The 26,081-nt window shown below is 46.3% G+C and overlaps 1 protein-coding gene across 3 annotated transcripts; it reads left to right on the top strand.

Moving 5' to 3' along the window:
• The first annotated feature begins 779 nt into the window (after positions 1-779).
• On the top strand, positions 780-24,974 carry LOC102917587 (cytochrome P450 4F6). 3 transcript variants are annotated; one of them, XM_042266872.2, is made up of 13 exons: positions 780-1,169; positions 1,599-1,797; positions 7,643-7,787; positions 13,644-13,697; positions 13,789-13,916; positions 15,195-15,316; positions 17,115-17,385; positions 17,707-17,773; positions 17,972-18,101; positions 23,024-23,157; positions 23,251-23,315; positions 23,479-23,561; positions 23,904-24,974. In XM_042266872.2, the coding sequence occupies exons 2-13, from the start codon at positions 1,600-1,602 to the stop codon at positions 24,079-24,081; spliced, it is 1,575 nt and encodes a 524-aa protein (XP_042122806.2). In that variant the 5' UTR covers positions 780-1,169; position 1,599; the 3' UTR covers positions 24,082-24,974. The 3 variants fall into 3 exon arrangements, with proteins under 3 accessions (XP_042122806.2, XP_042122805.2, XP_006991355.2); XM_042266871.2 differs by having other exon boundaries at positions 1,163-1,356; XM_006991293.4 differs by having other exon boundaries at positions 1,164-1,245.
• Positions 24,975-26,081: the final 1,107 nt, after the last annotated feature.

The raw sequence follows: 26,081 nt of genomic DNA, 5'->3' as shown, positions 1-26,081 counted from the left end.
TGATGGTGTTGCAGAAGTCAGAGGTCTTGAAAGGGACCAATGACTCACTGAAATGAACATTTGCAAGTAAAGCTGTTTGGGCAAAAGAGTCTACTGCGAGACATACCGCAGCTTCCAGCCACTACAGTGAACGAATGTGTGAAGGGACCCTTCTTTCAGAGTTCCCTTTCCAGCTCGGGATGATTGTGTTTGTCAGGGTAAGTTTTTGTAAGTTATTATCATCGGATCTAAAGGGAGGGAGGGAGGAAGGGAGGGGAGGAGTGATGGAGGGAGGAGAGAAGGAGGGCAGCAGGAGGAAGTAGAAGATTCAAGAAGAATTTGGCACATTCCCAATCCAATCACTCCCTCAATATGCCCTCAGGGTTCTGTGTGGAGCCCCCCAACCTTTCTTTTTTCTTTTTTTTTTTTTTTTTGAGACAAGTTCTCCCGCATATCTTGGTCTTGAAACTGTGATCTTCCTCGTGGCTACAAAAGTTGTCTGACCCCCAATAGTAAATGAGCATCTGACACCAGCCCATGCCCAGCTCTTCCCTCCACTGCCTTACCTCCTCTGCTCATGGCTCCTCTTAGCCTGACCTCCACCCCCACGCTTTTCCCTCAAACCTCGGACACCTCAGCCACCAAATGAGCTTAATCTATAGACTGTGACCCCGGTAGTTCCAGCAGAGACGCATTATTTGTTCCTGCTCTGGGAGTCTTCTGTCAACCCAGGACCTGCGGCGCAAGAAGGAAGAAATTGATCTCTGCCAGGCTGTTCAGCCAGTGGGCGGGGACATTTCAGAGCCTCCCAGTTCTGCGCTGAGAAACGCTGTCCCCCAGCCTCTCTGCAAAGGAGTTAGGGAGATGCTCTGGAATGGGCCTGGCCTGAACCTGGCACCCTGGCGCCTGAAATCTCATGCTCATGTTTTTATCTGCCAGCTCTTGGCCTTGGGAGGGCAGGTGCAGTTGTAAACTTGGAGTCTCAAGACACCTCTGTCCCTGGTTCAGACAGAAGGTGTTGAATCCCGAGGATCGGGGGTTGCCTGAATCTGTGACTCAGCCTGTTGTAGTCTGTTTAAGGTTGGACCCGCCCCCACTCCTCTAGGCCACCTGCCAAGGCACGGAGGTGGCAGCTGGGCCTGCGAGGGATTGGCTAGCTCAGCCCAGTCCAATTCTCCACACAGCTTCCGGTAAGTCAGAAGCCAGGGACAAAGACGTTTCCGAAAAGACAGGAGGTCTTGGAGGACTCGCTGCTCCTGAGAGAAGGTGCCAGGCTGGGAGGCGGCAAAGGGGGTTCTCGCTCTGAACAGAGAGAACTCCGCCCAGGGCTGGGAGGGCTGCAAGTGTCTGCTGGCCTTGGAGACTTCTGCTTTCCTGGTAATTGCACCCAGGGCCTATGCTTCAGGCTGAGCCGTTCTAGAATGCAAACAGTTCCTGTCTTCTGTCCCTTCGTCTCCCGTTGTTCCTCTTCTCTCTCATTATGTGGTCCTTTCACTTCTTCCGGCTCTGCTCCCAAGTCACCCTGTCTATAAGGCTATAACCCTATCCAGTAAACCTGGACGTCCCCATCCCTCTCCGGGGGGCCTCAGAACCTCAACCTCTGCCCATCTGCCCTGCAGGATGCTACAGCTGAGCCTGTCCTGGCTGGGGCTGGGGCCCGTGACTGCCTCCCCATGGCATCTTCTGTTGCTGAGTGGAGCCTCCTGGGTTCTGGCCCGAATTCTGGCCTGGATCTATTTCTTCTATGACAACTGCTGCCGCCTTCGTTGCTTCCCGCAGCCCCCGAAACCGAACTGGTTTTGGGGTCATTTGGCCATGGTGAGTGTGGCAGTAGGCGGTCTTGGAGTATCCGGATAGATGTGTTCCCAAGGGGTGAGGAAAGCTGCTCATGGAGTGAGGGTCAGGAAAGGACAGTGGAGAAGTGAGGGAGGGTCTGGGAAGCGTGCCTCTCCTCTGCCCCAGCATCCACTGCAAGCGCTCAGGCCTTTCTCCTTCTCTCTCTTCCCTGCCCCAAGCCTGCTTCAGGTCACACTATCACCAGGATTCATGGTCTGAGGTCTCTTCCCCTTATTTATGCAAATCTGGCCTACACAGGAGCTCCCAGGGAGGGCAGCACAGAGAATAGACACCCCTGGTCCATTCGCTTTCAGCTGCAAAAGTCTGGCCCCTGCCTGGCCCATCCTTGTTGTCCTTGGGCCAGTGTGTGTACCTCCCTGGACTGCCATTTGCCCTTTAGTGATGAGCTACGATCCCCCTGTGTCCCTCTACAGGGACACTGAGGGGCAGAAGAGAGATATGAGTAGTACATCTTCCATTCCTCGGGCCCTGTTCTTTTCTTATCTTATCCTCCCCTCTCAAGATATATCAGTGTATCCATTGTCCAACTTGAGCATTTTGTTTTTGTTTGTGGTACTGGGATGAAGCAAGCTCTCTGCCACTGAGCTGCACCAAAGCCTGACTTTGTTCTTTTTCATTAGGGACCTCTCTGGCCTCGCCCATAATAGCTACACTTCCTAGGAAGGGCCCCTTCCTCAGCTTCTCCCCTCATTCCCAGCGCTCCTTGCTCCATGCTGCCCTGGCCCCCATTGCAGAGTCACACTTTACATTTCTGTGTCATCTGTGAGGGCACCACCTCCAACGCTGTTGATTCAAGTGCTGCTTTCTCTCCACGCAGTCCTTTCTCCTTCCAAAATCCTTCTTCACCCTTGTCATGCCTGATCAGGTAGAGTCCTGTAGGAGAACAAAACCAGAAATATGTGTGTATACACACACACACACACACACACACACACACACACACACACACAAATATGATTTATTAGAGTGGGTTACAATCGACAAGGCCTGGGTAGATCAACAGTGGCCATCTGCACACCGAGGAGAACAGAGCAGTTGTACATCTATGAAACTGGATGCCTCAACAGTCCCAGTCTGGTGCTCAAAGGTCTGGAAGTCTCATAGAAAATTTCTGGTCTTCAGTCCACAATGGAAGGCCAAAGAAGTAGAAGTTAATGTTATTAAAGATGGATGCGCTCATGTGCAAGAGACAAAAGGCAGCAGGCAAGCAACACCCTTTTCCTCAAACGTTTTTTAATATTTATTTTTATTTTATATGCATTGGCGTTTTGCCTGCATGTATGTCTGTGTGAAGGTGTCAGTTTCCCTAGAACTGGAGTTACAGACAGTTGTGAGCCTCCATGTGGGTGCTGGGAATTGAACCAGGGTCCTCTGGAAGGGCAGCCAGTGCTCTTAACTGCTGAGCCATCTCTCCAGCCCCTCCTCAAGCATTTTTGCATCAGAAAGTGCCACCTACTCAAAATCTTCTCCCATATATATGAAACATCCTCACAGACTCACCTTGAGGTTTGCCTCTCAGCTCCAGCTCTTGTCATATTTACCATCAAAATTAACTCTCACAAGCCGACCCCTTGTCAGCTGGACCACAGCCACATTTCCTCCTGTCATGGTTGATTTATCTAAATCAATACAATAATAAAATCACAATTCCACCTGACCTAACTAATCCTACACATAGCCAATAATATGCTAATTCTTTGCCCTCCCTCAAGTATATGGGAAAGGCTCTTGAGGAATACTCAGCCTTTTAGTAGTCCTTAAGGTAAAAATGATGGTACAGGTTTACAACACTTAATTACTGATATTTCTTTTTTGTTTTTTGTTTGTTTGTTTACTTTTTTTTTCAAACAGAGTTTCTCTTTGAGGTGCCCTGGCTGTCCTGGAACTTGCTCTGTAGACCAGGCTGTCTTCAAACTCACAGAGATCCGCCTGCCTCTGCCTCCTGAGTGCTGGGATTAAAGGTGTGCGTCACCACTGCCCGGCTGATTTTACAATAAGTGTTGTGTTACACGGTAAAGGAATAAGAGAGGAAAACTACAAATGTCTGCTTAATGTATGTGCATATATGCACAAACATTCTTTAACAATATTATTTTTTAAAGATTTTTCTTTATTTATAATGCATAGTGTTCTGTCTGCATGTAGGCCTGCAGGACAGAAGAGGGCGCCATATCTCATTACAGATGGTTGTGAACAGATGTGGTTGCTTGGAATTGAACTCAAGATCTCAGGAAGAGCAGTCAGTGCTCTTAACCTCTGAGTCATCTCTCCAAACCAACAATTTTATTATTTTTAACTGTGTGTGTGAGTGTGTGTTCCCACATGAGTGCAAGTGCCCTCAGGAGCCAGAGGCATCAGATGTCCTCCCATACCTGGAGTTACAGGTGACTGTGAGCCACCGGTGCAGGTGCTGGGAACTGAACTCTGGGCCTCAGGAAGAATGTATTCTTAACTGCTGAGCCATCTCTCTGGCCCCTGCACAAATCTATTTTTGTTTTCGGGTTTGTTTATTTTTGAGACAAGGTTTCTCTGTGTAGCCCTGGCTGTCCTGGAACTCACTCTGTAGACCAGGCTGGTCTTGAACTCACAGAGATCCACCTGTCTCTGTCTCCCAAGTGCTGGGATTAAAGGAATGTGCCACCACTGCCTGGCTGCAAATCTATTCTTAACAAAATAGGAAAGACCTACTCATAACAATTGCAATCCCTGTTTTTTGGGTTTTTTTTTTTTTAACTTGTCACACAGCATTAGCTATTTTTTTTAAAGATTTATTTTTTAAGTGTATGTTGGAGGGACTATGCATGCATGCATGAGGTGCCTGCAGAGTCTAGCAGAGGGCATCAGTTCTCCTAGAGCTAGAGTTACAGAGGGGCGGGAGGAGCATAACATAGGTGTCTTGTTAGGAGGAGGAAGACAGGGTAAATATTGTGCCCCATTTTGTGAGCATATCTAACTTAAATTCCCAGCAGAACTCATGGTCTGACATCTCCTGCCCATTAGAATTCCCTTTATAGGTATTTAGAAATCTTGATCTTGGATAAACTCAGCCATCCATAATTTTTCATGTCTTCTCCTTAACTGGAGAATGTGGTAAAACTGGACCCTCCCCGCCCCACCTCCAGCCTGCCTCCGTCTGTATGAGACCTCCCTCCGTCTGCTTGCTGTGCCCACTCCTTATGCACAGTCACCTTCACTGGTTGCCTCATGTTCCGTCCCGCTTCTCCTCATAATCACTCGTGTGATTTCCAGGTCCCTGAACCACAGTCCCACATCATCTCTCTCCCCACAGCTCTCCACGGCAATGACTTCTCCATCCTTCCAGGAGTCTCTTCTCTTGGTTCCAAGATGGCACCCACACTGCTCTCCCCCGAGCTCTCTGTGGTCCCCCGTGTCTACTGCTGGCTCCCTGACATTTTTTGTTGTTGTTGTTTTTGGTTTTGTTTTTGGGTTTTCGAGACAGGGTTTCATTGTGTAGATTTGTGCCTTTCCTGGATCTTGCTCTGTAGACCAGGCTGACCTCGAACTCACAGAGATCCACCTGGCTCTGCCTCCCGAGTGCTGGGATTAAAGGCATGTGCCACTGCCACCGCCGCCGCCGCCGCCGCCGCCGCCGCCTGTCTCTGACATTTTTGTATCGATTTCACTGAAGCCCTAACCTCTCCTCCCTCTTCTCATTTTCGCAAGGTTACCTCCTTGCCCGGGTGGGGGGCCAGCGCCTAAGTTGGCCATCAATTCCCTCTTGAAAGAGGGTTCTAAGTTCACATCCTTTCTGAGCTAGGGATCAGGATTGGAGCTGCCTCTGAGCAGTACAGGGAGGCACCTGGCCGCAGGAGAGTGTGCTGGGGTTGGAGTAAATTAGCTGAGAGAGCACTCTAAGTGGGAACGAGTGAAGGTGTTGAATGGCGTGGGGAGGAGAGATGAATGAGTATTGGAGTTGGGAAGAATTCAATGGGAACAAAACGAGATGTGCATATACACAGGGGAGACGGAGAGAAAGAACAGACAAGTAGTAGAGCTATACATATGTAATTTTTAAAAGTTAGATCACTACGTATAATGTTTTAAATAACATGTTCATATATACTTCATTTTGGTTGATTATCCCCACTTCCCCACTACACCCTTTTACCCCCTCCCCCTTTGTTCTGTTGTCTTCCCCATCCCCTCCACTGAAGCCTTTTATTCGGTCTCATAGGCCTCTTTCTGGTTTCCAGACCTTTGCTCCCATCTAAGCACACGTATTTAATAGTTAGAGGCTAGGATCAGCAGAGAACATACTGTATTTGCCTGAGCCTGGGCTACTTCGCCTAATACAGTGTTTCCTGGCAGTTTATAGCTGAATAAAATTTGGTTGTGTATATCCCATATTTTCATTAGCCAGTCACCTGTTGGTGAAGATCTAAGCTGATTCCATTTCCTTGTTATTGTGGAAAAAAGATCAGGGATAAACGTGGATGAATAAGCATGGCTGGAGAGATGGCTCAGAGGTTAAGAGCACTGGCTGCTCTTACAGAGGTCCTGAGTTCCATTTCCAGCAACCACATGTCGGTTCACAACCATCTATAATGAGATCTGGTACCCTCTTCTAGCCTGCAGGCACACATGCAGACAGATCACTACAATAAATAAAGATTTATTTAAACATGCATGAGCAAGTATCTCTGTAACAGAATATAGAATTTTTTGGGTATATGCCCAGGAATGATATAGCTTTGCCATATGGCACTTCTATTTTTAATTTCTTTGAGAAGCCCCCGCATTAATTTCCACAGTGCATATGTTAGTTTATAATTGTGCCAGCGGATAAGGGTTCATGTTCTCCTACACTCTCACCGGTATTCATTATCACAAGTTTTCTTTGTTTTATGTGTATGGTGTTTTGTCTGTGCACCACGCATGTGCGGTACCTCCAGAGGTCAGAACAGGGCATTGGATCCCCTGGGACTGGAGTTGCAGGCATTTATGAGCTGCTGTGTGGGTGCTAGGACTTGAACCCAGTGCTTTGGGAGGGCAGCCAGTGCTCTAAACCACTGAGTCAGCTCTCCAAACCCACTCACTTGTTTTCTTGGTGGTAGCCATTCTGACCAGATTGAGGCAGAATCTCAAAGTATATTTAGTTTTTCCTTGGTGAATAGAAACATTTAAAAAATACTTTAGAATATTTACTGGCAATTTGCATTTCTTATTTTGAGTAATGTCCAGTTTGTTGGCCCATTTATTAATTGAGAGTGTGTGGGATGTTTAATTTTTCTCAATTTATATATTCTAAATATTAATTCCTTGTCTCATATTTTCTCAAGTTCTGTGCACTGTCTGTCATTATGCTGATAGTTTCTTTTGCTCTACACATCTTTTTAACTTTTGTGTAACCAAATTTTTCAGTTCTTGGGGCTATTTCTTGTATTTCTGGGGTTCCATTCAGAAATTTCTCACACCTACATTATCTAAAGTTCAGTTCTAGCTAATATTTTTAGTCCTTTACTATTTACCTATCACATGTCCTTGTATCCTCTATGTTATTTATAAAGTGTGTCACATCTATAAATCATTTGTGTATGTGTTCCTGATGATTCATCAAACCACTGTTTAAGGTAAGAAACATAAAAGTGAAGAGAGAGTGAGATGTCAAAGAGAGGCATGCAGGTTGAAAGTTGAATATGGGAAGAGACACAGGATGAACCTGGGGTGGCTCAGCAAGAACCATAGATTAGTGCTGCAGGTAGACGGGGTGAGAGAGGGGGGGAGTGACTGGCAGAGAGTGGGAGGACACCTTTCCAGGACTAGCCTCAGACCTCTCATTTCCTAGATGAAGAGCAACGAGGAAGGCATGCAGCTTGCAGCACGTTTGGGCCACATCTTCCGTGATATCCACCTCTGTTGGTTTGGACCTGTCTACCCAATCCTGCGGCTCACCCACCCGAAGTTCATTGCTCCCCTGCTCCAGGCCTCAGGTATCCCTCCCAGGATCTCAAATGGCCTCTTCCCTGCTTCTTCTCCCAGTCCTTCTCACACCTACACAGACCAAGCTGAGCAGGAGATGAAACCCTATGCATCAGACGCCATGACTCGGTCACCAGTCTTCGGAATGACCATGGACAAGGTCCTGGGTCTCCCGGACTGCTGAGGTCTGTCTAGAGTGAATGAAGCCCAATCTTATCCAGCAACGGGAATCTATTGTCTGGGAGTGTAGCTCAGAGGGAGAGCACTTACCTGCCATGTGCAATGCCTTAGGGAAAGGAATCTGTTGTTATTTGAGGTCAGGGAGGAGGTCTTCAAGCACAACTGGATAAAGGTTGTAAACAAGAGCTCCAGGAACTTTCATTTCTCAGTTCTGTTTTTGTGATGGTTTCACAGATGACTCCTAGAAGCTCAGCCTCCTCCAAAAAGTCCATGTAGTACTGGGAAGTGTTTTAAGGTTCCTCTCAATTGATTTTGGTGGGAGAACTGGCTACTTCCTCTAATCACTGCAACTTGATCGCCGAGGCTCTGGGTAGCATGGCCTCCTTTCCAAATACTGGGATCGAGACTGGGGAAGGTGTGATAAGGTGCTTGATCCAAGAGAATAGAAATGTAGAGGCAGACACTCCGAGTCATCCTTCTGTTACTGGAATACCGAAGCTTTTTCTGTCCATCAGTGCTAATGACGATGGTGAGCAGACAGAAATTGTATGTTTAAGTTGCGCTTTATTCAGATACCTGGTGACCTGAGAAGGCACCAGTTTAACATGCTTTATTAGTTACTTTTCTATTGCTGTGATAAAACACTATGACCAAGACAACTTATAGAAAGAAGGCTTTATTTTGGGCTTATGGTTCCAGAGAGATGAGTTTGTTACCACTATGGTGTGGAAGTATAGCGGCAGGCCAGCATGGTGACTGAAGCTGAAAGCTGGGAGCTCCCACATCACACCACTAACAGGAAGCAGAGAGAGAAAATTGGGGGTGGTGAAAGGCTTTTAAACCTCAAAGCCCCCTCCCAGGGACTCACTTCCTCCAGCAAGGTCATCTAATCTAGCCTACCTCAAATAGTGTCACCAGCTGGGAACCAAATATTCAAATGCCTGAGATATGAGAGACATCTCATTTAAACCACAGCACTACAACACTGCCTTACTAAAAAGCTGGGTGTGGTGCTATGCACTTGAATTTCCTCTACCGAGGAGGTAGAGACAGGTCAATTCTGGAGCTCACTGGCTAGCTAGCCTTGTCAAATTGGTGAGCCCTAAGTCCCAGTGAGAGACTTTGTCTCAAAAACAAAAACAAACAAACAAAAAACCAAGGTAGATGCCTTCTGAAGAATAACTCCTGAGGTTGACTTTTAGCCTCCATGTGCACAGGCACATATATGCCATCCCCTTACCCCACACATACATCTCTCAAGCAAGCAGCAAAAGTCAGTCAATATTCCCAGAGTTCAGGTTTGCCCCTTTGGCCTGGCTGGGGTTCAGGGCATTAAATGCTGTGCAGCTAGGCCATGACATTCTCATGGACATTGAGTCTTGTTAGTGTCTGTGGTCTGTATTGCATTCTTTTTACTGTTGCCTGGGCTGAGAGCAGTTACCTCAGAATAAGCAAACTATTAACTGTGTGTATGTACAGATATATTTACAATGTGTAGATTTCTATCCTCAATATGGAGTGAAAATATTTCCTTATAATATAAAATATAAAATCCCCTTAACCAACCCTTCAATCCATACCATCTTCCACCCTCCTGAAAGTACAGCCAGCATTTTTTTTTCACCAGCTTGATATGGTACAAATTCTTATCCTAATAGTGAAATGTTTCACTAAATCTTGCCCAGTCATTGGGCAAAACCAAAACTTAACAAATCAATATCTTAAGAGACCTCATTGATTTATATTGTTTGATGTTGGGTCGTAGGTGCCGCAGTAGAGAGAGAAGCTTACGGAGATGCTAAGCCTTCATTTTCTGAGGGAGCAGAGGGGTTCAGCCTTCTTGGAAAAGACTGACACCCAGCTAGCTCACTCCAGTTACTTTATTCAAAGATGTACAAGGTTAACAGGGGCTGGGAAAGGTTCCCACTACCAGTCATCTTGCTCTTGCTGCCCATGAGAGCAGACAACCCACATGAATCTCTGTCCCTTTTGATTATGACTAGCCATGATCAAAAGTAAGAACTCCAGGTTTGCCAGGAGTGTCTGTCTTAGGACCAAGATCAGTGCAGCTGCAAGTTCTCACATAGCACCAAGTGCAGACTCTCCAGAGAGACGACATTTCTTCAAGGTTCGAACAGTCTCAAAACAATTTCTCAGCCTCCATTGATTAACCCAAACATAGCAAAGGCTTTGCTGAAACATTTCTCTCAAAGCCAGACACAAAGGCTTTACTATACATTTCACTTAAAGCCAGATATTAAGGCTTTACTTACATATCGCTACAGATTTAACCAGCGAGTCGGACTTTAGTTTTACATTCATGTACTGAATTTTGACCTCAGGAATTTTAATAACCTTCAATCGCTATATGCTACTATCATTAAAGAAGATTCTTTTCTACAACCCCTCTGTGATTTGCTTGGGTCTTCTGTGATGTGTTTAATACCCCTGGTTTTATCTTTGTCATTTTAAAAAAATAGTCATCTTATCTTAGGGCAAGATCTTATTTTACTATGCCAAAAATCCATTCTTTAAAAAAAAACATTTTAAATTTTCTTACCAAAAATATGCGTTTCTGTTTTCTCTTACATTTCTCTCTCTCCTACTAAACTGTTTTGTTGTTGTTGTTTTGGTTTTTTTGGCTTTGTTTCTTTTCTTGATATTCTGAGACCCAGAAACACAATAAACAAATGTATCCACTTCTTAAGAAAGTATTCAATCCAAGTTACATTTATGACATAATGTAGCAGATATAATTACTCTCTCACATTTATTGAGCTGTAAAGTTCCTGTCTGTGCAAGACCTAAGCAGACTTCATTGCTGCTTAGATTTTTTTAAAGTCTGTTTTACACATTTTTTCTTTGTCTCACTAATGTCTGAGAGTTTCAGAATCTTACAATCCAGCAGAGGCTGGCAAGTTAACAAAGCCTTCAATGATCTTGGATGGGGAACTGTATTGTATAAGCAAGAAGGGAGGGGGCCAAAAATCTTTATGCCAGTCCCGTAATTACATTATGAGATACAAAAGGCATCTGTTACCCTGAAAACTGTGGGAGAGAGCAAATATCTGGCTTTTTACTGAAGAAATAAAAGGCAGTGGGTATTCAGTAGTGCAGACTGGGCAGGAGACTTAGTGTTGGGTCTACCCACAACAGATTGGACTCAGAGAGTTTGTGTATTCATTCTAAAATATAACATATAAAACAGAGGCTGTAAATCTGCCACTCATTCATAATCAGGCTCTCTAAGGCCAGATTAAATTTTGTTATAATAGATACAGAATACAATATGATAGATACAAGATGGTACATAAAAACAATTACACTATGATTGGTGAGGTGGCTTGGTGACCAAAAGCACTTGTTGCACAATCCTACCAACCTGGTTTGATCCCTGGCACCCACTAAGAGTAAAATGACAGAACTGACTCTACAGATTTGTACTCTGACCTCCATGTGACTGCCATGCATGCACACACACCCACGCATCCCACATCCCACACACACATTCACAATAACAATAAAGGAAATAGATTTTGAAAACAATTCCATTAATTCAGAGTGCACTCTTAAATGGAAACAAGGCAGAAAATTTATATCTCTTGAACAGAACTTCCTGAAATGAAAGCAAAATACCGAGACTATTTGAAAGTAATAATGACTATATATAATATATGATAATGACTATAATGAGAATAATCTCATTATGTGTATTTAAGGTAATATCTTTCCATTGATTTCTGATCATTGGATAAACAACTATAATTGTAAGATATTATGAATAATTATAGAAACATCTAATGACCACCCCCACCCCCAGAATGTAATACATACAGTGGCCAATATTTTTACAATAATTTATCATTTTCTTTTTCTTATAAGATAATAAACTTAATCAGGCTAATTGTCTGGATGTTCCTCCCTAAGTGGTTGTCACCAGGAATGGAGTCTATGACACCATTAAAGCAGGCAGAATTGTGAAGTAGATCAAACAACAGAACAGAACGGAAGCTTTAAACCAGATGCCTCGTGCGCCACAGCCTGAGAGAAGGAAAAACCTGCACTAGAGCACACTTTCAGCCCAGAAGCCACACAAGCTGCAACCCAGGCACAAACAGGAAGCACCGCAATTCAGTTCACTAAGTGAAGGTGACAAGGAGTGGCAGGAGCTGGGACAGGGCAGGACACGTGAGCCTAGGAGCCCTAGCCCAGGCAGTCATTGAGACTCCTTGGTAAGTCAGTGACTAACTGGAGAGTCAAAAAGCCATCCAGCCAGAGGTACCACACTAGGTAACCAGAACACCGAGGTTCTTACTGCCTATCAACATGAATGCCAATGACTAGAAATTAAAACTTAATCTTTAAATTGTTCTTTATTGGGAGAGCCTCAATCCAAGAAGGCAGAAAGTTTTAACAACAAAAACGGCCTTACGTCTCATCCTCAACCAGCACGTTATATAGCGGGGGTAGGGAGATGATGGAAGATCAAAAGACTCATTCCAGAGCTCAGCCTTTCCCCTCTGGCCACATGGTCAGCCCTATCCCTGAGGTTCACAGTGCCGATACTGCTCCTCCTATCATGTCCTACATCTCTCCCCTTCCAAGAATGTGTCAAGTGCTTAGGGCCAAGGACTCCCCTATCCTCAAAGATACCCACAGGAAGCTACCCCCATGTACCCACCACTTAGAGCTGCCACTGCCCCCTCCATCAACAGGGTCAATGCGACACAGCTGGACTCATCTGGGCTATGGTGGAGCTTCCCCTGTAATGTTCTGAGCACCATCTCCCTCCCAGATCACCCTCCAGCGTGGAGGCCCTTCCATCTAAACTGGGGTAATGAGTCACTGAATCATGGGGGGTCCTTCATATGTCATTTGCTTCCCTCAGCGTCAGACTCCTCCCTCAAGCATTGTCCATCTTGGGGTTGGAGAGATGGCTCAGTGGTTAAGAGCACGGGCTGTTCTTCCAGAGGACCCGTTTCAATTCCCAGCACCCATATGGCAGCTCACAACTGTCTGTAACTCCAGTTCCTGGGCTTCTGACACCTCACACAGACATAGATGCAGGCAAAACACCAATGCACCTAAAATAAAAATAAATAAAAATTTAAAAAAAAAATTGTCCATCTTGTCAGAATGCTATTGAATGTGATAGGAGACAGAAATGCCTAGGATATATCTAAGTCACATTTGGGACATTAATAGGACTTTATTTAAATCTTGTCTGAGATGTATCTGAAGGGCACAAGTTGATCAAGCCAGACTATTTTGTGCCATGTCAAGGAAGACCATGTATGTTGTGTCCATGACAAGTCACATGTCATATGTCCAAGGATGTGTCAGTGAGATCAGAGAGTTGCAATAAACACTGTGTCCTAGCTTTGTGGGAAGGCCTGGAGAGTGCTGTGCTGTGTTCAGATGTGGAAGGTGGGCTAGACCAAGTAGGAGCCACACGAAGGCGTGATGGGGCATGTGTGCCATGTTAACCTGACCTTTGCTCTACCTGTTGCTACAGCTTGGTCTGGTCCCCTCCTGTGTCCCCCCTTATCCCTGCTTTCTTTGCCTTTGCCCCCTTCTTGTCATGCTGAGCTTGGAGGGGAAATGCACAGCCCAGGCTGAGTCCCTACCCCTCCTCAAGGCCGTTGCCTACCTTTTCCGTGGCCCCTGATTGTCCTCTTCTGTGCCAGCTGCTGTTGCACCCAAAGACATGACTCTCTATGGCTTTCTGAAGCCCTGGCTTGGTGAGTATCTGAAGGTGAAGGTCAGGGGACTCCCTTGAGGCTGGGGGAGGGGGGGCACTACCCTTGTCTATTGTCATGGCTGCCCTCCCAGGGGATGGGCTCCTGCTGAGTGCTGGTGACAAGTGGAGCCACCACCGACGCCTGCTGACACCCGCCTTCCACTTTGACATCCTGAAGCCCTATGTGAAGATTTTTAACAAGAGTGTGAATACCATGCATGTGAGTGTCTTGAACACAGGGTCCCAATGGAGCCTTGTAGAAAGCGATGTGGGGATGTGGTTTCAGATGTAATCTGCGGGCGTGGCTCTGCTAGATGCCTTTGGAGCCTCAGATTTCCCTCTCCAAACCTTAGCTTTCTTTTTCTTTCTTTCTTTTTTTTTTTTTTTTCTTTTTTGGTTTTTTGAGACAGGGTTTCTCTGTATAGCCTTGGCTGTCTTGAAACTCACTCTGTAGACCAGGCTGGCCAGGAATTCAGAGAGCTGCCTGCCTCTGCTTCCTGAGTGCTGGGATTAAAGGCACGTGCCACCACCACCCAGTTAAAAAAGATTTCTTTTGAAAAAAAAAAGAAAAAGAAAAGAATAACAACTTCACTGGCCTTGTTGGGCCAGCTAGATCTTTCTTTATACTCCTTAAGAAAGTCTGGGTTTTCTAGCATGGAGAGACTGGGTTCTGAAAGAGAGAAAAAGCAGAAAGCCTTAGTATTTCTCCAAGTTTAGCTTCAGAGATAGCACATCATTTTTATAACATTCCTCAGATCAGAACAAATAAATCCCTAGTTCAGCTCAGATTCAAGACATGGAGAAGCAGGCCTCGCCCCAATGGAGAGAGCTACAAGGGCTTGTTGCAGAGGCTGAGGGTGGAGGAATTATGAAAAACTGAAGCCATTTCTGAAGCTTCCTACCACCGTGCTAGCAAGGATGGCAACGTCAGACATTTACTGATCACCTACTTCAGAAATACAGAAATATTATGACAGCGCCATGACCTAACTCATCCGATATAATTCCCACACTGCTCTAAGGTAGAGGTGACTGTGACTACTACATTATGGATGGTGAAACTGAGGGCCAGAGAGGTCAGGGAGTGTGTCAAAGCTCACCAGCAGTAAGAGAGTATAAGCAGCGAAGCAGATATTTAAGTATGGTTTATGGGGCAAAAAAATCAGGTCAACTTAATTATTACTAAAGGTTTAAGAGGTGGGACTTTGTGCTAAGGCACACCGAAGGGGGACTTGAACTCGGGGCTCCTGTCTCCCAGACTTGCATGTTTGTCTCATATAGTAATACCTGTTCTCACCCAAGTCTGGCCTGCCCCGGGGTGGAGTGTCTGGGGCAGAGGACCAGAAGAATGGCTCATAGCAGGGTAGGAGACTCTGCTCCAGTGTTTGGAGTTGTGTGGTGCCTCAAGAAGGCAAGATTCAGAGGAAGGAGGTTAAAAAAAAAAAAAGAGAAGAAGAAGGCAAGATTCAGTGCCATCTCAGTCCACTTCTCTGGCCAGGCCAAGTGGCAGCGCCTGACCGCCAAGGGCAGCGCCCGTCTGGACATGTTCGAGCACATCAGCCTCATGACGTTGGACAGTCTGCAGAAATGTATCTTCAGCTTCGACAGCAACTGTCAGGAGTGAGTCACTGTCTTTGCCTGGGAGCGTGAGGAACCATGGACCAAGGGAGGAGGCTGGAGAGGGAAGGACTGTCCAGAGGGAGAAAAGGTGGGCTATACGTGATATTTAGGACAGTGTAAAGACAAAGAGTGGTCCTTTCAGAGAGATGGAGTTGTTTAGATAAGGCAGGAAGTTGTAGATGAAGACTATATTAACAGGCAGTTTGAAATAAGACATCTGGAAATTAGGTTGTGACACACAACCTGGGCAAAGAGCTAAGAGGAGAGCAGATTGGTTTGAGCTCCTGGTGTCAGAGGTTCAGTCCTTCCTGGTCAGGAAGTGAGGGGCGGAACACCCCCATCACAATGGTGAAGAATAAAGAAGGAAGGATGGTTATGCTTGCAACCAACCTTTCTCCTCCTTCCCCTGTTGAGTCCAGGAGGCCCCAGCAATGGGATGTGGCTGTCCACATGCTGAGCAGGCTGCTACCCAGGCAGTCAGTCTTCTGGGTAATACCCTATAGACATGCGCAGAAATATGCTTCACTAACTCTTCAGGGTGTCTTACGCCAATCAAGGTGACTATCAAGATGAACTGTTACTGATCCCAGTAAGAAGAAAGGAAGTGGGCACAAAGTCCCGCCCCTAGCTGGGAAGCTGTTTCCATTGGTACCCTCTGGGAAAAGAAACAATCAATTTTCTTCAAAGGAGTGATACTGGGTATATCTACCACACTCCAAGACAGACCTCATGCTCAGGAGTAGCTGATCAGCACAAATCAGACACCTTTTGTTGTTGTTTGTTTGTTTGTGTTTTGTGTGTGTGTGTGTGTGTGTGTGTGTGTGTGTGTGTGTGTGTCCAGCCTTTTGTTTCATTGTGGGGTTGTTGTTGTTTTTTAAGAGAGAGGAAAAAAAACATAAAGTTGGATGGGTGGGAAGATTCAAGAAGGAATTGGCAGAGGGGGAAGAATATGATCAAAGGTAAAAAAGATTTAACTGTCACCAGGCGGTGGTAACCAATTCCATTAATCCCAGCACTGGGGGTGGAAGGGGGTAGGGGAGAGACAGGAAAATCTCTAAGCTCCAGGATGGCCAGGTCTACACAGAGAAACCCTGTTTTAACAAAAACAAACAAAAAAGATTAAATGTCACTGAGGATTAGACAGTGGAAAATTGCCTTCTTTTTTTTTTTCTCTCTCTTTTTTTTCATTTAATTTTAATTAAAGTTTGAGTCAGGCTGGATTACGTAGAGAAACTTTTATTTAAAGAATATGAAACTTTTCATTTTTAGAAAGGGTCTTACTACATGACCAGGTTGTCATGGAGCTCACAATCCTCCTGCCTCTTTTTCCTAAGTGTTGAGTTTGCAGCATGAACACCAGGGCCAGTTGGCAACTAGATGTTAATGATGTCAAACAATCAGCCAGAAGGATGTGAACTTCATCGTGCGTTTTTTCAGGCAGCCATGGGTATTTAAGACGAGAGTTTAAGTCACAGCTGAATTTGGATACCAGCTCTTTAGAGGACGGACAGTCAGGTAGATACACAATGTAGGATCTGGAGAGGGAAAAATCTGAGCGTGGTGTGGAAAACCGGGCAGATATCGGCAAGAGAGCTGGGAACAAGGCCCATGCCCACCCTGGAATCCCGGGGACATGAGGGCTCATAAAGAGTAAGAGGCAGAGAGAAGTATGGTTGGAAGGCACCTTTTTTTGAGAGGGGTGGATCTTAGTCCTGGTCTCTGCATTAGGGAGGGGGTGGTTGTGGGGTTTCATGTGTCCTAAGAGTTTGCTTTCTCTCTGCCCCTCCCTGCGCTGCAGGTCTCCCAGCGAATACATTGCTGCCATTTTGGAGCTCAGCTCCCTCATAGTAAAACGGCACCGCCAGCTCTTCCTGTATATGGACTTCCTGTACTACCTCACTCCTGATGGGCGGCGCTTCCGCAAGGCCTGTGACGTGGTGCACAACTTCACAGATGCTGTCATCAGGGAGAGACGCTGCACCCTCAATAGCCAGGGTGTTGATGAATTCGTGAAGGCCAAGGCTAAGTCCAAGACTTTAGATTTCATCGATGTGCTCTTGTTGGCCAAGGTGGGCTTTTCTGGCATCTGATTTGCGTGGATCTTGATGTTCAGTGTTAGCTAGAAGTTGAACTTAATCTAGAAAGTACTAGGGTGGCATAAACAGTGGTTATAAAAAGGAGGAAAAGATTGGAGATAAGGCTTAGAGGTGACTGTTGAATGCTATGTAGAAGAAGCAAAGAACAGCAAAACGCCAAGGAGGAAATTGTGTGGAAGGCTCTGGAGATAATACAGGGGAATCCTGTGTGCACAGTGGGTGTCAGGGCTTGTCTCTAGACAGACTCGGGAATGCTCAGAGACTGTATGAGTTGTGGTCTTGCTTTGTCTACAGGATGAACATGGAAAGGAGCTGCCAGATGAGGATATTCGGGCAGAGGCTGACACCTTCATGTTTGGAGGTGAGGGTCCCTGTGTAGAGCTACAGAGAGGGTAGGATCTGTTAGTCCAGAGTCATCTGTCAGGGGGATACTCAGGATCCCTCCATTCCTTCCTTCCATCCCTTCCTCATCCTTCCCGAAGACCTCACTGTGTAGACACTGTCCAGCCTGTGGTGTGGAAGCAACCCAGAGACACAAGTCTTCCCATCTATCCTGCAGGCCATGACACTACGGCCAGTGGGCTCTCCTGGGTCCTGTACAACCTGGCGAGGCACCCGGAATACCAGGAGCGCTGCCGGCAGGAGGTGCAGGAGCTGCTGAAGGACCGAGAGTCTGAGGAGATTGAATGGTGAGTACAGGTCCTTATGATCTGTTCTATAGCCCATCTCTTCGACACTGCTCCCCAGATGGGGAGGAGAAGCTCTTTTTGTTGATTCTTCCATTATTGCTTGGCGTGCATAGAAGCCGAACTCAGAGGGAGATACCCAGCCTGGCTGGCGAGAGAAAGACTGTATGCTCAGTGACAGAGATCTCACTAACTTGCTAGTCAAAATTGGCAGAGGTTTATCAGTCATCTGTATGCTGTGCAGACTGGGGAACCGTGCCCTTCAGGGTTGCCTGGGGAATCAGAGGCAGTAGGAAGAGAGCAGATGCTACCAACACAGATTCAAAACTTCCCTCCCTCCTTTGCTTGTCTGCTTAAACTTGCATTTCCTCCCCGGGGCCTTAGCTCCCCTTTGTTTTTGCTCTTCTGTTTAGTCCACACATTGCAGTCAATGCCGGGGATACACAAAGATCTCGATGGATAATAAGTATCTAGCTCTTCATTCATGAAGTGAGTCCACAGTGCCTACCATGTCATAACTCTGTCCTGGGCAACATAGGGAAACACTACCTCAGAATTACAGTTTTTTTGAGGAAGGATATCTTTATGTAGCCTAGTGGGGTGATTTGAATAGGAATGACCCCCCCCCCATGAACGCATGAGTTTGAATACTTGGTCCATGGGGAGTGGCACTATTAAGAGGTGTGCCCTTGTTGGAGTAGGTGTGGCTTTGTTGGAGGAAGTGTGTCACTAAGGGGTGGGCTTTGAGGTCTCAGAAGCTCAAGCCAGTTAGTTCACTTCTCCAGCACCCCGTCTGCCTGCACACCACCATGCTTCCTGTCATGATGATAATGGACTGAACCTCCGAAACTGTAAGCCAGTCACAATGAAATGTTTTCCTTTATAAGAGTTGCCATGGCCATGGTGTCTCTGCACAGCAACCCTAACTAAGACACTAGAGTGGCCTCAAATTAATCCTCATGCCCTTCTTGAGTGCTGGTATTATAAAACCATGTCACCATGCCCATTCCTAGATACATTTTTAAGTTGATCAGTTTGTAGTGGGATATTTGCTATGCTGCCCAGGCTGGTACCAAACTGATGGACTCAAGCAATCATCCTGCTTCAGTCTACAGAACGGCCGATCTTAATAGCTGAACAAAGTCGAGTCAGAGAAAAAAAAAAAAAGGAAGCCAGACTGCTTGATGGCACAGTAAAGGAGGCAGTCGCAAGTTCTTCAGGTCAAGGAGACAGGTCAGGTCTGCTATACCAGGAAGGAAACATGCATGAAGATAGTTTGTCATGCTTAGGGGTCAGGGAGAGCAATGTGCCTGGATGCTCGCAAATGCACATGTGAGGACCAGGTAGGCTTCTCATGAGACTGGAACTGGGAATACAACATTTTGAAACTGTTAAGAATTTGAGCTTTTGCAGGCGGTGGTGGCACACACCTTTAATCCCCAGCACTCAGGAGGCAGAGGCAGGAGGATCTCTGTGAGTTCTAGGTGAGCCTGCTCTACAGAGTGAGTTCCAGGACAGCCAGGAGTGCATACAGAGAAACCCTGTTTCAATAAATAAATAAATAACTGTCTCAAACTTTAACCAAAGGTGTGTCCACTGAAGACCTTTGGAAGCCAATGTAAGATCAAAGGTAAACGTACCAGGATGCTGCAGATTATAGTGAGCTCTAGTGCAGCCTAGGCTGTAAAGTAAGACCTTGTCCCAAAATGAACAAAAGAAAAGTGTGTGGTGTGCTGTCTTTAGGGCAACCAGACCCTGTGCAGATGTGGCAAGGCATTTGTGGGTCATGTGTTTCACTGTTGGCCAGAAGCTGCCTGGGGAGCATGCCTGAGGCTTCAGCTTCCCTTCCCCATGCTTGATTTCCCCTTTTGTCTCCTGGGAGGTCTCTAGAGCCTTCAGTCATATGCCCTTCCAGGTCTTTCCTCAGCAGTACCTTCTGTACACATGTGTATAGAGTGATTTATTCTTTTCACTCAGTATCGTGTCCAGCTGCTCCTTCTTTTGGGTTCTGTGTGGCATTCCACATTTGTTCAGCTCAGATCTCCACTGGGGGCATTTATGGAAATATTTTCAATGAGAAAACATATTGCTGAATTGCCTTTTAGCATCTCTATGCCGATTTACTGTCCAGTGTGTAATGGGACTAGTGGTTCCTATTTCTACCTTTAGACTAACTGTCTAGAATTTTGTTAAATGGATGTACCATGATTTATCAAAACACTCCTATCTTAATGGACATTTTCCTAGCTTCCAAACTTTTTCTCTTTTTTAAGTATCATATTTATTTATTTATTTACTGTGTGTTTGTGTGTTGAGCCATCTTGCTGGCCCTCCAGCTTTTTCCTCTAACAAACACAATCTAGGGAGTATCTGTGTACTTCAACCCTTTGTATCATGTGTGAATACCTGCGCAGGACAAATTCCAAGACTACAGTTACTGAAGTAAGACCTTTTGACTGTATGCTGGTAAACTGTGTATTTAACAATGCCTTTTGGATTGGAGAAGTGGCTCAGCAGTTACTTGCTATTCTTGCAGAGGACCAAATTTTGGTTCCTATTTACCCACATTGGGTGACTCACAACTGCCTGTAACTTCAACTCCAGGGAATCTGATACCTTCTCTGGCCTCTGCATATATATTTTTTTAAAACGTCACTCATGAGTTCCATAACTAATGAGTTCTATAACTCAGAGGCTCTTGGAAAATCAACTTCCACATACAGACCTGGAGAGTGCTCAGTTCTTAGTGTCTTCCTCAGTATCAGTTTATGCTGTGGAACTTGAAAGCGTTTGCCGATCTGACAAGTTATAGCACACTCTGCTACATGAATGAACACCACTGTATGTATTGATAGTGTTGAACATGACGTTCATCTTTTGATCAGCCTTGCATATATCTTTTTCTTTTACATGTCAAATTACTTTGTATTCGTACCTTTGGAATTTCTATGTTTTTTCCTTACTGATTTGTAAGAACTCTTTTTAAAATGTTTTTAATTTTTGTTTTGAGACAGGGTCTCACTATGCTTTGACTGTCCTAGAACTCACTTTTAGACCAGGCTGACCTCTAACTCAAACAGATCTGCCTGCCACTGTGTCGGATTAAAGGCACATACCAATACATCTAGCAATTACTTGACTTTTAATTTTTTTATATTTTCATTGTGTGTATGTGTGTGGTTGCATGAGTGTCTGCCATGTGTGTGGTAGTGTGTTACAGATGACAGAAAAAGGCATCAGATACCTCGGAACTTGAGTTATAGGCAGCTGTGAGCTGCTTACCATGGATTCTGGGAAAAAAATCGTTAACTGTTGAGCCATCTTTCCAGCTCCAGAACTTTAGAAACTGTGTGTATGATGTGTGTAGGTGGTGAGCATGTGTATATGGGTGTTTGTATGTGTGTGAACAAACATGTGTGCATGTATATGTGCATGTGTGTGAAGGCCAGATGTTGACATCAGATGTCTTGGTTTTCCCACTTCCTTTACTGAGTCAGTGTCTCTCACTGAACAGAGGTTGCTGGTAGGTGCGGAAAGTTCAACAGCTTATCTGGTCAGCTATGACCTGGTGGATGGTGGAGATCTGAACTATGCTCTTTGTACTTTCATGGCAAGCATTTTATCTACGGAGCCATCACCCAGCCCTAAGAACTCACTACATATTAAAAGTCTCGTCTTGGTTCTTCTTTTTCCGGAATGGAAGTCATTTGGTTTTAATTAACCGTCTGTGACACTGAGAACTTTTCATTTACTGCTCTTTCTTCGCAGTGCTAGGGATGGAACCCTGGGCCTTGGACACAGTAGGAAGTGATGTCGCTTGACTTCCCAGGGCCCTAGTGTTGGGTCCCTGGGCTACCGTCTGCTCATGACAGGTGGCCTCTGTACATGTCTGCATCCCCAGCGTTAGTGCTTGGGTCCCTCCGTCGCCTCACACCTCACCCAGCCTCCATACATGTTAATTCTTGCCTGGAGTAAATGTGACATAACATCCCTCCCATTGCCAAAAATCTTTCATTTCTCTGATAATTTACGAGCTGGTGTGTATTTCCCCTTCCCGCCCTCTTTCTTTCTTTCTTCCTTCCCTCCCCCCCTCCCTTCTTTCTTTATTTCTTCCTTCCTTTCTTGTTTGTTGAGACAGGGTTTCTCTGAGGAGCCCTGGTTGTCCTGGAACTCACTCTGTAGCCCAGGCTGGCTTCAAGCTCACAGAGATCCACCTGCCTCTGCCTCCCGAGTGCCAGCATTCCCTATTTTCTTTAGTCACCCCTCCTTGTCTCCTTGACAAGTTCTTATTCCACTGAACTGTTAGTCATATAGCCTGGGCTGGTCCTGACCTCCTTCTGCCTCAGCGTCTCGAGTCCTGCAATTATAGCTGAGATATTTGTTGATTTACGAGATTTCCTGAGTGTGTGTGTGTGTGTGTGTGTGTGTGTCCTCTTTATTTACCAGCTATTAACTTCTCATGTATTTATGAGCATGTCTGGAGTCTACTAATATTCCTTTCATCCCAGCACTTAGGAAGCAGAAGCAAGAGGATCAAGGTTAAAGGTCATCCTTAATTGTTTAGCTAGTTCAGACCAACATGAGAACTGAAACACCAAAGCAAAGGGGCTAAAGCAGAGATGATGCGACAGTTCAGAGCACTCACTGTTTTTCCAGAGAACTCTAGCTGAGATCCCAGCACCAACATCAGGCAGCTCACAACCGCCTATGATTCCACCTCCAGGAGATCTGACACCCTCTTTTGGCCTCCACAGACATATGTGCCACACATGCAGACACATGCGCACTCATAACTTTAAAATATTAATATTTTTTTAAACAAACAATAGTTTGGGTACACAACTATGGATCAGCCTCACTGAGTGGCAGAGGGACTGGGCAGGGCTCTGGTATCACTCATGGATAACTGTGTGGTGGTTCCTCAGGGACGACCTGGCCCAGCTGCCCTTCCTGACCATGTGCATCAAGGAGAGTCTGCGGCTGCATCCCCCGGTCACGATGATCTCCCGCTCCTGCACCCAGGACGTTGTGCTCCCAGATGGCCGGGTCATCCCGAAAGGTGCCTCAATATCAGTAGGAGGAAGGACCTGGGTAGGATGGGGGTCCCCAGAAACAACATGGACCTTGTCCTGATGGTCTCCTTACTCAACAGGGAATGTCTGTGTCATCAGCATCTTTGGAGTTCACCACAACCCTTCAGTCTGGCCAGACCCTGAGGTAGGAACCTGTCCTTTCCCCAACTCTGGGACCTGAGGAAGAGGCACAGGCCTACCTGGGAAACCAGAACTATCCTTCTCCTTTCTCTATGTCTGTCTTTACTGCGGTCGGCTCAATATCGGAAGAGACACAACGGGTTAACATAGTCTTCCCTGGCTTGCAGGTCTACAACCCCTTCCGCTTTGACCCAGAAACCCCACAGAAGAGGTCTCCTCTGGCTTTTATTCCCTTCTCAGCGGGGCCCAGGTGAGGCTGGTGGTCTTGGGGTAAAGGGGGAGGAATATGGGTCTGGTGGTAGGGACAGGGGACAACTGGGTGGGTCAGGATTCTGGGTCTCCTTCCCGACCTGTGTTTGGGTTATGTGCAAAGGTCTGCCTGCAGAATCAAGGGTTGCAAGGTCAAAGGCTCTGTACTCTGAGCCCCGCCCTGGTTCGAGTTGGGCGCTGAGGGGAAGGTCCCAGTAATACGGACGGCCATGCAGCGCCCTCCTGCCCCTCAGACTTACCAGGTGCAGCGGGCACATGGTCAGGATGGGTCCGAAGGTGCCTGGCTGGGTCTCAGTGCAGTCCCCACCCTGTCCTCCCGCAGGAACTGCATAGGACAGACTTTCGCCATGAGCGAGATGAAGGTGGCGCTGGCGCTCACCCTACTGCGCTTCCGCGTCCTGCCGGACGACAAGGAGCCACGCAGGCAGCCGGAGCTGATCCTGCGCGCAGAGGGCGGGCTGTGGCTGCGGGTGGAGCCGCTGAGCACCGGTGCACAGTGACCCCCCAACATCTAGCCTGGGACCACCCCCACCCACCCGCCTACCTTTTTGGATTTCTGAATAAGTAGAACTGTCTCCTGTGCCTGAGGGGCAGTGAGCACCAGCCCAGAATTTGACCCCAAGAGTCTCACTGCCTGCTGGGTGACCACAGGGCCTCCATGCTGATCAGTGTTCTCCTGGAATTCAAGCCTAGACTTTATCCTGTGAGATCCACCATAGGTGTTTTGAGTGGGAGAGGGGAGCAGGCTTCCCACTAGAATTGAGTCTTTGTGATCATTGAGGCAAACCCTGAAAGTCACTTCATTTCCACCTTTATTCTCTTGTGGTCAGACTTAGAGCAATCCTCCTGCTTCTGCCCTCCGGGTGTCACACTTACGGGAGCAGACCGCTCCACTAGACCCGGCCTCTTACATATGAAGGGATAGTTGTAGGATCCGAAGTTCCTCCAGCGAGGGGACTCTCGGAACCCTGGAGGATGGTGTTAAATAACTTTTGGGGCTTGTGATGGCTAAAGCAGCTAAAATTTACATGAAATTATACTGACAGGCTCCCCAGCTTTCTTTCGCCTTTTCGGCAACAGTGCAGCTGTCCACTGGGTGCTCCTGCCTGCAGGAGGCTCTCACGAACTTACCCTATCGAATCACTTCCCGGCTTTGACTTTTCTTTTTCTATCACAAGATCGTTAAAACTGAGTTTCAAGGGCTGGAGAGATGGCTCAGAGGTTAAGAGCACTGGCTGCTCTTCCAGAGGTCCTGAGTTCAATTCCCAGCAACCACATGGTGGCTCACAATCATCTGTAATGAGATCTGGTGCCCTCTTCTGGCCTGCAAGCAGACATGGAGACACAACACTGTATACATAATAAATACAATGAATCTTCGAGGAAAAAAAAATCAAGTCTTGGCTTTTGCACTAGGCTAACTGACATGCTTGGTTTAAAACAAAACAAAACGGACTGACTTTGAATTGGTCATAGTGGCACGTGCCTTACCCTCCCAGAGGCTGAAGTAGAGGGATGTTAGAGACTAATGGTTGCAGTCAGCCTGAGCTACACAGTGAAATACAGTCTTAAAGGGGGACAGAGGTCTGTTGATAGAATGGAAGCCCTAGGTTCCATTCCCAGCATCCCATAACATGGTGTTAAAAGCCTAAAACTTAGCACTTGGGAGGTGGAGGCAGGAAGATCAGAATTCAAGGTCATCCTTGGCTACACAAGTTCCAAGCCAGTCTGGGATACATGAGGTACTGCCTCAAAAAACATTATTTAAGCCAGGCGGTGGTGGTACATGCCTTTAATCCCCCAGCACTCAGGAGGCAGAGGCAGGCAGATCTCTGTGAGTTCGAGGCCAGCCTGGGCTACAGAGTAAGTTCCAGGACAGGCTCCAAAGCTACACAGAGAAACCTTGTCTCAAAAAAAAAAAAAAAAAGAATTGAAAAATGGAAAAGTATTCAGGTTTGAGAGTTGCAAACACCCAGAAACATAACCCAAATAACTTAGCTTACCATGAATTGAAACAAGTATCACGTGATGTTATTTATTTGTTTGTTTACAGTTATTTGAGACAGGATCTCACTGTGTAACCCTGGCTGGCCTGGTACTTTCTATGGAGACCAGGCTGGCCTCAAACTCACATAGATCCACGAGTCTCTGCGTCTCTGGTGTTGGGATTAAGTTGTGTGTCACCCCTCGAAGTAGTTACTTCTTAAACTACATTAACTTATTCATTTTGTGTGTGGGAGCCGGGGGGGGGGTATGAATATGAATATACATATATATTCCTAAATGTAGCCTGCTCAGTCTGGATAGTTACTTATATGAATGGTTTCAAGGCTGACCATTTGTTTATGACAGGTGAGGTGGCGCAAGCCTTTAATCTTAGCACTCGGGAAACTGAGGCATGTGAATTTTGTGAATTCAAGGCTAGCCTGGCCTACATAGCAAGTTCCAGGACAGCCAGGACTATATAGAGGGCTCCTGTCTCAAATAAAAAAATATTTCT

The sequence above is a fragment of the Peromyscus maniculatus genome, chromosome 22 (genome assembly GCF_049852395.1).
Source record: "Peromyscus maniculatus bairdii isolate BWxNUB_F1_BW_parent chromosome 22, HU_Pman_BW_mat_3.1, whole genome shotgun sequence".
In the NCBI taxonomy this organism is placed as follows: domain Eukaryota; kingdom Metazoa; phylum Chordata; class Mammalia; order Rodentia; family Cricetidae; genus Peromyscus; species Peromyscus maniculatus.
Note: the sequence above shows the minus strand (reverse complement) of the source record. Positions and strands in the feature narration are given on the sequence as shown.